This window comes from Peromyscus eremicus, chromosome 17 (genome assembly GCF_949786415.1).
Source record: "Peromyscus eremicus chromosome 17, PerEre_H2_v1, whole genome shotgun sequence".
Lineage (NCBI taxonomy): Eukaryota > Metazoa > Chordata > Mammalia > Rodentia > Cricetidae > Peromyscus > Peromyscus eremicus.
The window spans coordinates 57032812-57049597 of NC_081433.1; the positions used below are offsets into that span (position 1 = coordinate 57032812).

At 37.3% G+C, this 16786-nt stretch overlaps 1 protein-coding gene and 1 pseudogene across 1 annotated transcript in view; both read right to left on the reverse strand.

Moving 5' to 3' along the window:
- Nucleotides 1-163: 163 nt before the first annotated feature.
- LOC131894543 (GTPase HRas-like) lies at nucleotides 164-767 on the reverse strand (annotated as a pseudogene).
- A 7461-nt stretch (nucleotides 768-8228) lies between these two features.
- The window catches only part of LOC131894250 (vomeronasal type-2 receptor 116-like), a 48544-nt gene continuing 39986 nt past the window's right edge, over nucleotides 8229-16786 (reverse strand). Inside the window, exons 4-6 of the mRNA XM_059244476.1 lie at nucleotides 16401-16628; nucleotides 15578-15701; nucleotides 8229-9166 (exon numbers count right to left, since the gene is read on the reverse strand). Of these exons, the coding sequence (XP_059100459.1) occupies nucleotides 8229-9166; nucleotides 15578-15701; nucleotides 16401-16628 (1290 nt within the window). The remainder of the gene's footprint in view (nucleotides 9167-15577; nucleotides 15702-16400; nucleotides 16629-16786) is intronic.

Here is a 16786-nt window from a genome sequence, read left to right on the forward strand (position 1 = left end):
AAGGGGGGTCCAATCCCCAATGTCCCAGGATCCTCTGGCCAGGTCCATTGCCAGCACTGATCACTGCCCAGATCACCTGCTGAGGTTGATGTGGGTCCCTCTGGGATGCAGCCATAGACACAAAGAACAGGATGACCATCAGCAAGAGTACTGCCATCTGGTATCAGGATAGTACACACTTGCAGCTCATGTAGCAGGGATACTCTCATCGAGAGGGTTCAGCTTCTGCAGTTTGTGCTGCCAAATCTCACGTACTAGTGTGTAGAAGGCATCCTCCACACCCTGCTGGGTGTTGGCTGATGTTTCAGTATAGGGGATGCCATAGCTGCAGGAAAAGTCCTGGGCCTCCTGAGACTCAATAGTACAATGGGCCAGGTCACACTTGTTCACCACCAGCACCATTGGCACATCCATAGTCTGAGTCCTTTACCCACTTGATCTGCTCCCTGTACTGATGCATGTCTAAAGGACTTGGTGTTGTTGATGGCAAACCCATAGAGGAAACCCTCCCCTGTGCACATGTACTGGTCCTGCATGGCACTATACTCCTCTTGACCTGTTGTGTCTAAGATGTCCAGAAGACATGTCTTCCCATCAGTGACCATCTGTTTCCAATAGGAGTGCTCTATGGTGGGGTCATACTCATCCACAAAATAGTTCTGGATAAGCTGGATGGTCAGGGCACTCTTTCCCATGCCTCCAGCACCCACCACTGCAAGCTTGTATTCTGTCATCACTTCTATAGGAACTGTCAGTCCAGGAGCTCCTGCCCCACAAGGGTCATGAAGGGGTGGCTGGGGAGCAGAAGACCCTGATTGAGGCCCAATGTGGGTGTCCTTGTAGCCCCAAGGCTGGAGCATGATGGCCATGGGGGGGTGCAGAGTAACTGAATATGGGGGCTAATTCCCTATTTGTTCTATTGAAACAAAATATAACATCTTTTTGTCAGAGGATATTTGGCTTTAGGCCTCTGGGGTTAACTCCTTGCATTTGTAAAGGGTGATATCTTTAGGAAGCGCTAACATACCTTTCCTAAACTATCTTTTAAGGTCAATATCCTAGATCCTGATGCCAGCTCATTGGCTTGATGGTTTCCCTCAGATAGAAATCCTGGGAGCCCAGAATGCCCCCTCATATGTTGTATGGGGCATTCCCGTCCCTCCAGTAATCTCCTGAGGGCAACCATGAGTGGGGAAATTAACTACATACTCTATTGGACTCTATCTATGAACTCCAGTAGGGGTTTGTTGTTTTTTTTCCTTACCCCTGCTATGGGAGAGTTGGTAGGCCCTTCATCTAATTTGCTCTAGGCTACAAGCCCCGCTTATCTTACCTGATCTCAGCACGGCCCTTGCAGGACCACCTGTTGGACCCCTGTAAAATACCCTTCAGCTGTACCTGCTAGCATGCCATAGATGATAGGGATAGGAGTGTTGGGCACACAATTGGCTTCTGCCCTGGTCCAGCATTCCTCCTTATAGAAGATGCATTGGGTGCTGGAAAGGACGGCCTTGGCCAGATCTAACCAGTCCTTGGGGACACAGGGATTATAGGCAATATCCTGTATTAAGGTATGAGCCCGTGGAGAGCCTGGTCCATTTTCTGCTACTGCTTTGTGGAGTTCTTTGAGATATTTTGCCTTCCAGGGCTAAAACTCTAGAGGTCTATTAGGGCCTGGGGCCAAGTTTTCCCCTGACCCATGGCTCCTGGTGAGGGGCTGGTTGTAGGTGTCCATATCATAGGTATCTCTCCTTAATGCCATGTATGATATTTGAGCAGCCTCAGCCCTGGGGTTGCAAGGCAGAGGGCCAGAATCCTTTGGATCACAGGGCTTGGGTGCAGTGACTTTTACTTTATCTTCTACCATATAGTTCTCTGCACATCTCCTAACCAAATTTGGCCCAATTTTTTTTTAACTCTCAGAACCTTCCCCATCATTTTCAGCCCCCAGTGGTGGCCTATTTTCCTTTTTTAACCCTTAGGGAGAATCATTCCCCCTCTTTGACTCCTGAGAAGGGGGTGGCAGAGAATCCAGGTGAAAAGCTGCCTTAAGGGTTGTGACAGTGGTGTAGAAGCCCAGGGGTGTCAGTGTGCCAAAATGTTTCTCCCTTTCTCTTGCCAGCTTTTCCTTTGGGGCCCAAGTGCTGCAGGAGAAAAGGTTGGCACTAGGTATCCAAGAGGAAAAGAGAATTATAGTGTCCCAGGTGAGCTCTCTAGACTTAAGCATATAATACAGGGGCTTCAGAGCTGGCTTATCACTTGAGGAGGTTGCATTACCTATACTGAGGGTTTCACCTACCCTGGAAGACTGCTTGGCCTTGGCCAAACGTACTTTTGAGCCCCACGTTAATTAGCCAGCTGTGGGGTCTTGCCTCACTGGGAACTTAGGACACCTCTGAAGAGGTGGCCTGGAACTGAGAAAAGGTAAGTGAGCCGCTTGCCTGTTTCCCAGCCTTCCTCTTACTCAGAGACAATCAGATGCAGTGGGAAGGCAAGCCAGGCAAAAACTTGTTTATTATCAGGCAGTAACCCTCTTTTATAGCAAAAACCTCAGAACCCTAGGAAGGGATAGAAGGAGCCAACCAATTGTTTTAAAGGTCACCATGTGCTCATTTCTTTGTTTACGAGTTGTTTATGCACTGAAAGCATCTCCTGATCTTTGTATCTAATCTCAGCATAAACAACTTGGGCTAACTTCCTCTCAGCACCACCTTTGCAGCTAACCTCATCCTGTTTGTCCTACAAATTAGCATTGTTTAGAATGATTGGTTACAAGTTGTTATTGTTTATGGTCAGGGAAAAGGGTAAACAAAAGAGATTAGGTTTAATATTCTTGTTTATAAAGAGGAAAATGAAAAGAGTATATAGATAAGAGGTAGATTACTGAATCTACTCTTAAAATATAGAAATGACAGAATAAAGGGTATATTATTGAATCTACTCTGAAAAGAAAAAGGGAAAGAGATATGATATAGATAAAAAGGTAGATTATTGAATCTACTTTTAAAAGGCACTACTAGTTTTAAATATTTTACATTGGATTAGACTTTTGTATATCGTATATAAATTATGTATGTTGCTACAAATTTGAGATAGATTTATACAGATATGATAAAATGAAAATGTAGCTTACAAATTCTCTATATTGATACAATTTGAGATTGATTTTGTTAGAAAATACTGAACGTATATTTCTAATCTTGTTCAAGGTATTGTACTTATACAGTTCATTTAACAGTGTAATGCAATTTGCTAATACTTGAATGTTATTATTACCAACTATTAGGATGTAAAGAAATGAAAGTTAGTAGTTAGATATTATAATTGAACTTGTAGTCATATTAGGTATGTTTTCTAGGTCAAGCAGAGATATATTTTCGATAGACAGGTCATCTCCAAACCCTCCAGATATCTACAGAATATGGCATTTAAGATGTTTTAAGAACATAGATATTTTTTCTTTTTTTTTTATTACTATGAGACATGTCTGCTCCTGGCAGCATCAATCTACTTCAGAGAAGATGTGGGCACTGAAGAACCTCGACATATAGTTAACTTTCATTGTGGCAAAAGTTAGACACTGGGCAAGAAAGTGCCCTTGTATTGACTGCTGACAGTATGCTGTCCAAAATGGACAAGCAGGATACACACACACACACAGACACACACAGACACACACACACACACACACACAGAAATAAAAAGTGACTGCCGATCCTTGCCAAGACAAGTGTGGTTGCAGTCTCTGAGGCCAGGACAATATGGCACCATCACTTAAACAGCTTTGCAATCCAGAAAAGGTACAGTGCCCTTTCCTTTGAAGGCAGCTGAACAGGCAGTGGGCTGATGGCTCCTGGTGTGCAGTGGGACAGTAGCTGGAACAGTTATTCTTGGAAGAGTAACTAGGCTGATAGAGTCTGGCCTCTCAATGGTAGACTAGCATTTAATAAAGGAGATAAAGTCACCCACAAGCTGAGAAGAATGGAAAGCCAAATTCAAAAATACCACCAATTTCCAGAATTTAAAGTTCTAAATCATGACATGACACTGGCAAAATTCAAGTTTATCAGATACATGGAATACTCTCACTGAATATGGGATCGAGCTGCAGGCCTTGTGTACATCCTGCTTTACAAATGAGTCTGTCAGATGTGCTGAGACTGTAGACCAAAGATGATGCCCCAGCATTGCAGAGAAACCTTGGGTGACTGTCCAGGAAGCTGGCTATTTGTGTCATAACTTACATTTTTTGGAAGTTGCTTGTTTGCACTTCCTGTTTTACTAGATAATATTCTGTCTTTCTCAGGTGTCTGAGGGAGTTGAAGATTAGATAGTTGTAGTTACAGTTTTCCTTGTTAACAATTTCAGAAAAGAAACTCACTAAAAGGTATAAAGTATATAAATTTGAAAGACATCATAAGATAGTTTTCTGTTGTTAATACAAGATAGGATAGAAAGTGAATTAGGCACATTTTGGACTCACCAAAATGGATAGATAATGGAATATTTTCACTTAATTTGCCAAATGAAAATGGACTAGACATTGTGGATGTATTTATTGTTCATATATATTCTATATAGTTATTGTACTTATTTTATGCAGTTTTTTTACTAGTTATAACTTTTTTTATTTTAGACAAAAAAGTGGAAATGTGGTGATATTTTATCTGTGTTCCCCAATATACTGTGTCCCTCAACAAAACTTACCTGGAGATCAGAGGAAAAGCCAGCCACTATATAGAAGTCAGGCAATGGTAACACACACCTTTAATACTATCACTTGGCAGGCAGGGATCTGTCTGGATCTCTGTGAGTTCAAGGCCACACTGGGGAACAGAGTCAGGCATGATGACACATGCCTTTACTCCCAGCACCAATCATAGAAGTCTGGAGGTCTGTACAGACAGACAGCAAGTGATAGAACAGGAAAGGAAGAGGAAGTGATGTAGCTGGGCTCAGAGCAAACTAGTGAGCAGAACAGAAAGGCATATAGGCATGAGTGTATAGGAAGTAGCTCTTTTTGGAAGCCACAGAGTTGGTGAGGTGAGGTCAGCTGTGGCTTTTCCTATTTTCCTGATCTCTCAGGTTTTTACCCCTATATCTGGCTCCATGTTTTTTATTTAATACGTCCATTTGGAAATTCATCTACAATGCCTCTTTACAGAAGTTGGCCACTTCAGGTTCCATACATACATTACTCAGAGTCTTCATTAGGATCACCCTCATGCCTTCCTAGGGGATTCCAATGATCTAGGTTTCTATCTCACCTCTGAAATATCTCTCAATTCCAGTCATGTCTGCTAGTATTCTCCCTCAAATCCACCTACCTAATCAATCCTGTTCCCTTCCCTATATGCCCCTAATCTTCCCATGGATTCTCTTCTGTATCCTCTTCCCAGGGTGATCCATGCATCTCCCCTTGTTACTCTGGGTTTGTGGATTGTATCATGACTACCTTTACTTTATAGATAATAGCAACTTAAAAGTGAGTATACAATATTATTGTCTTTTGGGGTCTGGATTACCTCACCCAGGATGTTTTTTTTCCTAGTACTATCCATTAGCCTGCAAATTTCGTGACTCTGAGATTTCATGTTACATCTGTCAAAATGGCTAAGCTCAGAAGCAAAAGTGACAGCTCATGCTGCTGCTGATGTGGAGCAAGGGGAACACTCTTTCATTGCTTGGAAGTACAAATATGTACAGCCACTATGGAAATCACTATGGAGACTCCTCAGAAAATTGAGAACCAATCTACCTCAAGACCCAGCTATACCACTCTTGCAAATATACCCAAAGGACACTTCATTCTCCCACAAAGATCCTTGCTCTACTATATTCTTAGTCTTAGCAGCTTTATTAGAAATAAACAGAAACTGAAAACAACCTAGATGTCTCTCAACTGAGAATTGATAAATAAAATGTGGTGCACTTACACAAAGGAGTATTACTCAGCTGTTAAAAATATAGTATCATGAAATTTTCTTGCAAATTAGTGTTTAATTCCTATACAGCAAGAAGAAATGTCCATTCTCTGAGAAGGACACCTGGCAGTATTAGCCCATGGTGATATTACACAGGGTTTTCTAGAACAAAAGAAAACCAAGAATGTACATATATGACAAAAAATTGACTGATTAGGTTTGCTTAGAAAAATGTGGCTGTGTAGTCTTTGGCAATGGTCATGGTCAAGAATCTGAGGGCCTATATCCAATTAGAACACAAAACTAATGGCGTGAGAAATCTTTATTTGGCACGAAACCTGGAGAGTCCTCGAAGTTCATCATATTCAGTCTTAGAGAATGACTAAAGAATCTAAAATTCTTATGCCAGTTAATGATTGAAAAAACAACAGCAATAAAATAGTTATTGACATACATACTAACAAAAAGTCAAGTGCAGAAATGTTGGAAGCTAGCATTCATTTTTCCTCACACTTCTTGATATTTAGTTCACCTGTAGGAACACACTACAAACTCAGAAGAGTCATTTCTGGAAACACCCTCAAGACACATTGAGAAGTTTTTTTTTCCTACTAGATTCTAGATCCTATCAACTTAACAGTATAGATTAACTATCACAATAAATATCATATGATTAATGATTGAAGGACATTGATCAGGATGAGTGAACATAGGGTGTAGGTGTAGGTCCTCAGACTCTTGACTATGAATATTGACAAAGACTACACAGCCACTTTTGTCTAGACAAACATAATCAGTCAATATTTTTTGTCATATACAAACATTCGCTGTTCTCTGTCATTTCAGAAAACCCTGCCTAATATCACCATGGGCTAAAATAGTCATGTGTCCCTTCTCAGAGAAAGGGCACTTCTTCTTGCTGTATAAGAATGAAACATTCATTTGCCTGCAAATTTCATGATGTTATCTTCCAACCAGCTCAATGCCCATTGTCTACATCTTCCAATTGTACAATCTTCAAGGAATTTATTACTTCCATTTGCAAAAACTACCTTATAGAGAAAGAAACTGAAATACTACTATCTAATTGCAGAATGCATTTTTCTCAAGCATTCTACTACTATGAAATGATTCTCAAAGAAATTCTCCTATATTATTGTGGAGTAAAAGTGTGAGGAACCGACAAGCTGTGTTGATACATTCTAAACAATGAATACAGCATAGTATGTTTATTGATACATTTCAACAATTTTGTAGGCATTGTTTTTAAAAGTGAAAATTCAAAGAAATATGTAAGATCATGGTGCTATATAGACCTAAGACTCTGGACCATGAACATTGCCAAAGACTACATAACCATTTTCTCTAGACAAACCTAATCAGTCAATTTTTTGTCATATACATGCATTCTATGTATGTGCATAAATCACAGAAAATAAAGTCAAGCTTCTTATTCAAAGAAGTAGATTGATTTTTGAAGACCCAATTCTATTAAAACAGAGTGTGAGCTTTGTGTGGGAAGTGAGCACACAGGAAATCTTCTGAGTACAGAAACTACTTAAGCTGCAGATATGGATAGCTTGATAAAAGCTGTTCATTGTCTTCATTTAGACATATTGTTTATATTGTTTGCTTTGGATTAGATGAGGATTTGCTGCATGATTGGCTGAGATTGGATTTTTTTCAAATATCGAATGGTGAAAAATAAAATATGCACAAGTGAATAGTCTCTAAAAATATCAACATAGCAAACTAAGTCAGTGATTAATAGGTGAAGACTCATAGAGAGTTAGACTTTGAAACTGCTGAAAAATTTAAAGATGATCCAATAATTGCTGTTAAATCATAGGGTTACAGTTGCTACACGAAAGGAGTATGTGGATATATTTAATGCAAACTAGAAAACATGTGAATACATGTTAAATTTAATAAATTAGTGTATATAAAATATAATGTAACAAGAGTAATTTTGCAAAATACAATATGAGATAATGGACTGCAGACATTCAAAGTTTGGTTTGGATTAAATAGTGTCAGAAAGCAAAATATCTGGACTGGATAAACAAGATGCCTGTTGTACATTCCAAGAAGAAGGTTCATATTTAAGGCAAGAATCATATGTTTCTGAAAATAAAGTGGGGGGAAGAGTAAAAGATAAAGGACTGATGGCTATGGTTTGTAGTGCTTCAAATGGTAGAATAATCCCAGAGCCATATGTCCATAAAAGCAAAACCATGAGTACAATGTGATGATTGGAGTGTATTGTAACTGTCTCAAGATCTTCAATTTAGGAAACAAACAAGTTTAATTTTCAGAAGACATCTTAGTTATCTTAGTTTCAAAATGTTTCTTATTCCTACAATGATAACTATAACTTCTTTCTGTCCTTAACAAAATAATATAGCACTTTGGGAGAAAAATGCATCCTAGAAGACCAGCACCTGAAACCAAGATAGAAAATACCTCTGTGGCCACCACAGCCTTGCCCTTGGTGCTTTGGTAGACAGGAAGGAAGGTGACCCAGACACTACAAAAAACCAGCATGCTAAAGGTCAGGAACTTGGCTTCATTAAAAGTATCAGGCAGGTTTCTCACCAGAAAAGCCAAGGTGAAGCTCCCCACTGCCAGGCAGCCCAGGTATCCAAGGACAAAATAAAAGGCAGTGACTGAGCCCTTGTTGCACACAATGATGATGTGATCATATTCTGAGTGTGTATCTATGTCAACAAAAGGAGGTGATGTCCCCAGCCATATGCCAAGGGGAATAAGTTGGATCAGTGTGCAGAAAGGAACTATGAAGTTAGGTACTCTTGATATCAACAACCATCTCATCCTTCTTCCTGGAGAAGTAACACTGAAGGCTAGAACCACAGTAACAGTTTTGGCTAAAACAGTAGAAAGAGCAACAGTGAACACAACTCCAAATATGGTCTGCTGTAGAATGCAAGTGGCTATATTGGGATGACCAATGAAGAGCAAAGGACAGAGAAAACAGAGGGTGAGGGAGATGAGCAGAATATAGCTAAGTGTTCTATTATTAGCTTTGACAATTGGAGTGGCTCGGTGTTTTACAAAGACCCCAAGAACAGAAAGTGTGAGTCCAGAGAAGCACAAGGACAAGGAGGTTAAAATCATCCCCAATGTGTCTTCATAGGATAGGAAGGTCACACTTTTGTAAATGCAGTAAATTCTCTGCATATTGGCATATTGATTATCTCCACACCTCAAACACTGCTCCATATCTGTTGTGAAATAAAAGGTTTTGAGGGAATTTATTAGTAAGAGACCAGAAAATGGAGAGATTCCACAATTAGTCATCTCTTGTCACCAAATGAAACCTTCAGTGCTTGGAATGGGTTACATCAAATGGAATTTTTGTCAAAGGGGGCTCCATTGACTCCACCAAACAATATAGGCACCTAGGCTAATTTTTCCTCTTCAAAAACTAAGAGGAAGGTCCTCTTGCTGAAGACAATGCCTAGATAATACACTAAACATAGAGAAAATGACAGGTTGCCTAACTGGAGCCTTCAGCCCTAATTACTAATCTTGGTGGTACTAGAACTCACTCTGAAATCTGCCAAAAGAAAATGGTAAACACTACTTTAGTTATAAACACTTTAATCAACAATGGTGATGTGTCTGCAAGATAAACAGGTGTAACAGTGTCACAAACATTGCGGGAGTAACTATTTATTCAGATTTAAGGCCCATTCCATGAGAGGGAACCCATGCCTGACACTGCTTTGGTTCCCAATAACAGAAAACCTAACACTATTGTTTTGCTAATGGAATGCAGCAATAAAATGACAGCTAAAAACATCCTGTGATCTTTCTCAGTCATCCGGCAGTAGATTGAAACAAATGCAAAGACCCAGAACTAGACAATATGCAGAGTGAGAAAACATAGAATGTTCAGTCCTAAATGAGATGTCTATCAAATCCTCCCATCAGGGCTCAAGGATATTTGCTGAAGAAGAAGCTGAAAGTATGTCAAAGCCAATGGGGATGGAAGGCATCAAGGAAACAATGCCTTATAGGCACAATAGGAATGACATGTATGAGAATTCAGTCTGTGGCAGTATGCACAGGACTGTCACACAAATAAGCAAGATGGGGAATCCATGCTGAGAAGGGAAATGGACACAAGTTTCTGTATATATCTCCTTACTTAAGTGGGAGTTTTATGACAAGGAATAGATAAATAGCACAAAGCAAAGTATAATGTTTTTTTTTTTAGTTTTTGTTTATTTTAATGGTTTTTTGTTGTAGTTTTGGTTTGGTGTTTTGGGCTATTTTTTTTATCTCACAATGCTCTGTCTGGGCATTTTTTATTTTATTGTCTTGCAGGTATTTTGCCTATATATCATGGTTTCTGATTATGTGCTTTTATGGGATTTCTCAGTGTGTGAACGTGTGTATCTCCATATGTTCTTGTGTATTTTTATTACTCTATTTTTCTATTTCTCTGTTACTTTTGTCTTATTCTGGTTTGTTTTATTTCTTTCTATTTTATTTTGTATTTCCATTTGTTTTCTATTGAAAGATAAAAGGAAAGTGGGAGTTGGGTGGATAGAAAAGTGAATAAAATCTGAAAGGAGTTAGAAGAAGTTAAAAACATGATCAGAATATTTGGTATAAAATGAATTTAAAAAACAATAAACTTTATTTTTGTAATCTTTATTACTAAAGGGTCTGTAAATGAATATAAGAATTGCAAACCAAAATTAAGCATATAAAATGCATATACAACATAATGTACTTAAATACTGTTAGAATTTATATTGGAAAGAGAAACTGGAAAGTTTCACATCAAATCTTACACTTTTAGAATTTAATATATTTTATACACTCATTCATCACAGAAAACCAACAAAAATCATGACATAATTAGAATGAGAGAAAAGTTTCATTAGAATCTTTTAAAATCAGAAGATCCCAGTGCAAGGTACTTCAACTTCAAAAACACCACAGATGCCAATGCAGGCTATTCTAACATGAAAAACTATATGCATCATTGAAGAAGAAAGAAAAACTTTTCAAGATATAAACAATCTAAGGATTTCATGCACAAAAAGCCTGATCTACAGAGAATACTAGAAGTAATACTTCGAAGAGAGGAATTAGCATACCAAAGAGGGGATAGAAAACAAAGGGTAAACCTGTAATTATTGAAGTAAAAATTTGACTTAGAACAAAACACAAAAGCATCAAGGTGACTGCAATCAACTCACATCTTTCAGTAACTAAACATTAAAAGATTCAACTCCCCAACCAAAAGACACTGAAAGTTCAATGGATTAAGAAACAAAATATACCCTTTCATTGCATACAAGAAATTCAACTTGTCTACAAAGTTAGTTAACACCATAGAATTAAAGGATTGGAAAAACAATTCCAATCAAATGAAGCCAGGAAACAAGCTGGTGTCTATCTCCTAAAATCTTACAAAATGAACTTTAAGCAAAATTAATCAGAAGACATTCTATAGGGTACTTCATTCTAGTCAAGGGACCAAGAAGCCAAGAAAACATTACAATCCGAAGCACATGAAGTCTACACATTGACACACCCAATTTCTAAAGTAATATATTACTAGAAATCAAGGGACTGATTGACTTCAATTCAATATTATTGGTTTCAATATCCTGCATTGTGAAACACACAGCTCACCTAGACAAAAATAAATGTAGAGACACAAGATCTAAATGACACTATATATCAAATGTACCTCACATATACTCCAAACTAAAGACTAATGACTATAAATTGTATCCAGTAGCCCATGGAAGTTTCTGTGAAATAGATGACAAGTCACATATATTAATATCACAAAACAAAAGTCAATAATACAATAAAATTTCAATAACTTCATTGATTATGTCTCTTCAAAATACAATAAAATTGGAATAAATAATAAAAAAACTCTAGAAAATACATAAACTTATAGAGATTGTATGACACACTATCAAAGGATAAATGTTTCAAGAAGTAAATAAGAAGGAAAGTTAAATATTCTTAGAAACACATAGAAAAACACCAAATACTTTGGACATGCAAAAAGCAGTGCTCTGAGAGAAATATATGTGCCTGCAAAAAAATAAAAAATTGTGCAAATATATCTCTTTATTTTTAAACTCCAGAATTAGGTAAAGCAAAACCAAACAATCCTAAATCCAGTATATTGAACTATATAATAAAAACCTGTACAGAAATTAATGTAAGAGGAACACAAACAACAAATGAAACTAAGAGCTGGGTCTTCAAAAGAAAACAATCTTGACAGTATCTTATCAAAATTAAACAAACAAACAAACAAATGAGATTCAATAAATAAAAATCATACATAATTAGGAAAATATTACAACAAACACCAAAGTATTTCACAATGTTTTAAGGGAATACTTAATAGCCTACAAGTTATTAGACTGGAAAAAGCATAATAAGCAAATGAATTTTTACACAGATCTGAATGACCAAAGAAAATCTAAGAAGAAATGAACAATGTAAACACACAAACACAAATAAGCTGATTGTTCCAGGAATAAAAAAGCCTTCAATATAAAAGAGCCCTGTTTCAAATGCATTCAAAATTAAAATCTAACAGACTTTCAAAGAAAATTACAACCAGTACTTCAGTAATTTTTCAAAAGATAGATTTTGTCAAAGGCCTTTTCAGCATCTAGTGAGATGATCATGTGTGTTTTTTTCTTTCAGTTTGTTTATATGGTGTATTACATTGACAGACTTTTGTATGTTGAATCACCCTTGCATCTCTGGGACGAAGCCTACTTGATCATGGTGGATAATTGTTTTGATCTGTTCTTGGAGTCTGTTTGCCAATATTTTATTGAGTATTTTTGCATCGATGTTCATGAGGGAGATTGGTGTGTAGTTCTCTTTCTTTATTGCATCTTTGGAGTTCCAGGAGTCCATCCAGTGAGAGAGAGGAGGGATTATATGAGCAAGAGATATCGAGACCATGATTGGAAAAAGCACAGGGACAAATAGCCAAACTAGCAGAAACACATGAACTGTGAACCAATAGCTGAGGAGCCCCCATGGAACTGGACTAGGCCCTCTGGATAAATGAGACAGTTGATGAGCTTGAACTGTTTAGGAAGCCCCTCAGTCAGTAGGACTGGGACCTGTCCTTGGTGCATGAGGTGGCTTTTTGGAACCTAGGGCCTGTGCTGAGACACTTTGCTCAGCCTTGGTGCAGGGAGGAGGGGACTGGACCTGCCTCAACGGAATCTACCAGGTTGTGCTGAATCCGCAGGGGAGATCTTGCCTGAAGGAGGTGGGAATGGGCAGTGGATTGGGGGAGAAGGCTGGGGGTGGGAGGAGGGAGGATACGGGAATCCGTGGCTGATATGTAAAATTAAATTAATTATAAAATAAAAGTATTTATTTAAAAAAAGATAGAAATAGAAGGAATACTTGCAAACTGCTTCTAAGACACCAAAATTATTCCAATAAGAAAGCAGGGTAAAAATTTAACAATGAAAAAAATAATTATAAATCAGTATCACTGATGAAATTCATGTCAAATTCTCAGTAAAACAATTGCAAATCAAATATTGGCATGAAGCAAATAGATCATCCATCAAATCAAGTTTCCTGTTGCAAGATATGCAAGTCAATAAAAATAGTACATTATGCAAATAGGCTAAAAACAAAAATAACATGGTGACCACGATAGTTGAGTAAATACCATTAATAAAAATCAGCCTGTCATGCTTAAAGATCTAGGGAGGAAATGATGTAAGGGTATATACTTCAACATAATAAAGGATGTATTTGACTACCCCAAAATAAATATTGTCCTAAAGAGGAAAAAATAAAACCATGCTAATAAAATCAGGAAAAAGTTCACTATGTACACTCTTAATTACAGTGTTCAGTCATAGCTAGAAAAAGTAAATAGATAAAGAAGATAAAGGAATATAAATAGGAAAATAATTCAAATTTTCCCTATTTACAAATGTTATAGTACATATAAAAAGATCAATAAATAGCACCAGAAAACTTACCGGAAATTAAGAACATGCCATTTTTAAAAATTGTTAGGTCAAAATCAGTACATTTACAGAGACAGATACATTATATTCATAGAACGAAACGTTAGACATGTTTTTATTCACATTCAGTTTTCACAAGATAAAAGATCAAACTAAAGTTCCCTTATGCATTCATATAACCACTACTCCAACCCACATTTTGGACATATTGTATCAGGTTCTAATCAGATAAATCTACCTTATCTTCTCCTCCCCATGACTTTCCCAACCCCCAGATCTACACAAGGCCCCACATCCATTGTCCTGGTCTATTCTGAATAACCAATCCACTTTATTCCAGCACTCATGATCTGGACACAACCCATGTCTCCCTCCCACAACCTATATATCCCTGGAATACCACACCAAAATTCTCTGCCAGACAGAGCCTACACATCTTGTAGACATTTCTAGACAGATGAGTCTGTGTGATCCCCCCCTTCATACACCAATCTCAACCCTCAGTTCAAACCAGGGCCAAACCAATTGCCCTGGTCTGCAAAGGACAACCCTTCTTTCACTATCCCCAGTTCTAGACACAAATCTGTATATGTATCATGAATGCCAGCCCAACCTATGGTGTCCATCTGATTTCATTCCCTTAAGCCATCTCCAGCCTTTATGCCTTACCCAAACTGTACATTCTTTGATCTATTCCATCCTACTCTGTCTATATCAGTCAGAAAATTGGGGGGGGGGAAAGATTGTGCATACACTCAACTGGTCATAAAAATACAAATAAAATAAATAAGAACAAGACAGTGTCCCATCCTCTCTGAATTCACAAGTCTAACAGAAATTGTCTCCAACAAGAATTACCCAGATAAAATATGGGAAGAATTTGAGAGAACCATCATAAGCATCAAAGAATAAATGGAGTTTAAAGATGACATGAAGACAGAGCTGAATGATTTTTAAGAAGCATTAACATAAGGAGAATAAACACTTGAATGCTCTTCATAGAAACTAAAACATAAGGTTGACAAAAATGGAGACAACCCAGGATTTGAAAACCAATGTATTAATAAAATAAAACCTTTGAAAATAACTGAAGCCAGGCGGGGTGGCCCACATCTTTAATCCCAGCACTCAGGAGGCAGAGCCAGGCAAATCTCTGTGAGTTTGAGGCCAGCCTGGTCTACAGAGTGAGATCCAGTACAGGCACCAAAACTACAGAGAAACCTTGTCCTGAAAAACCAAAAAAAAAAAAAAAGAAAGAAAGAAAGAAAGAAAGAAAGACAAAAAGAAAAAAGAAAGAAAGAAAGAAAGAAAATAACTGAAGATAAAACACAGGTGGGAGGTGCCTCTAATTTTTATACAAACAAGACAGCACAAGGATTCTAGACCCCAAAGGCATATACAGTGATACCTTCTTTCCCCAAAATATAATAATTATCAAGACAGATTTGTGATTGTGTTCTGCTTATCATGTAACTTTGTAACTCATTTTAGTAATAGATTTTCAAAATAAATAACTAAATACAAGGACATTAATTTGATTTTAAAGACATTTTTTAAGTGATATCCATTTATTGGATTTAAAGAGGAATACTGAAAAAAAAGGATGACTGTTTTCATAAAGTTTACACTTACTTGTTTCATTAGAAATCTCATTTTCTGGGCAAGGAGTACAATCAAAACAACAGATAGCCTTCCCTTCCATATGTGCTTTCCTGAATCCAGGACTACAACTCTCACTGCACAGTGATTGTGGGGTCTGAGGAAAATCAGAGATGCACTAGTAACTACTTCATCATTCACGCAACATAACAATAAATACAGTGACTCAATGAACAGGAACTTTACAACATAACATTGTGTTCTTCAGTAAAACTATTCTTTAGAAGCTGTTCATGTTTGTTTGCATATATGTTCATGGCCTAAAGATAGTGCTCTAATCCTGAAACTCTCTGAGAATTGGTGGAAACTGCACAATTTGGATCCTGATAAACAGAAGCTCACTAAATTGATGCTTTGAGTGTGGATAGTTTGAACCTGGTACTAGATGTTTTTCACTTGCTCCTTGATTATCATGTCCCCACATATTTTCCTCTCCAATGGACTTCCACTGTAATACTACCCTACAAGACAAATACCAATAAAATAATTGACTATGGTACACAGTGATCTATACTATGTGTGTTTTTATAGATTTAGTTCCTTAGACAATTTTATAGTGATAAATGTTGACAAAGGCATTGTATTTGGATCTTGTGAAAGACATAAATCTTATGCAAAGATTGACAAATACACAAGATCAATTCTATCAGTGTAAACAAAAATTCCTTAAATTATAGTTGAGAAATGTACATTGAAGGCCAATAACAGAGAAACCAGAAATCAAGAATAATAAAAACATGATTATGGTGCTACTTATTTGTTTGTAGTTCAAAATATTATGTTAGCTTCCACCAACCTCTGTAAATCCTAACGCCCATTCTATCATGTCCTCATGTAAGGACAATTGCTGACCAGGTGGAGCAAATGGAGAAAACATCCCTACTTTCAACACGTGTACAAAATGTGTTGGAAAATGACAATAGTTGAGAATATCATATTCTGCCACAGATTTCCTTTTCTCATCCAAAATCACTTGGTTAGAGTCCAAATGGTAAAAGTGAATATTCCTTAGAAAAGAGTGCAGCTACAAGAGATGAATGGCTGAGGTTAACAAAGAAAGCAATGTATGGAAAAGCCCTTCTTGTTTTTTATTTATTACATCACAAGGCAGATTTAGCACAATAATAAATAAAGCATAAAAAGTTCAATGGTATGAAAACCAAAATATCAAAATATTACAAG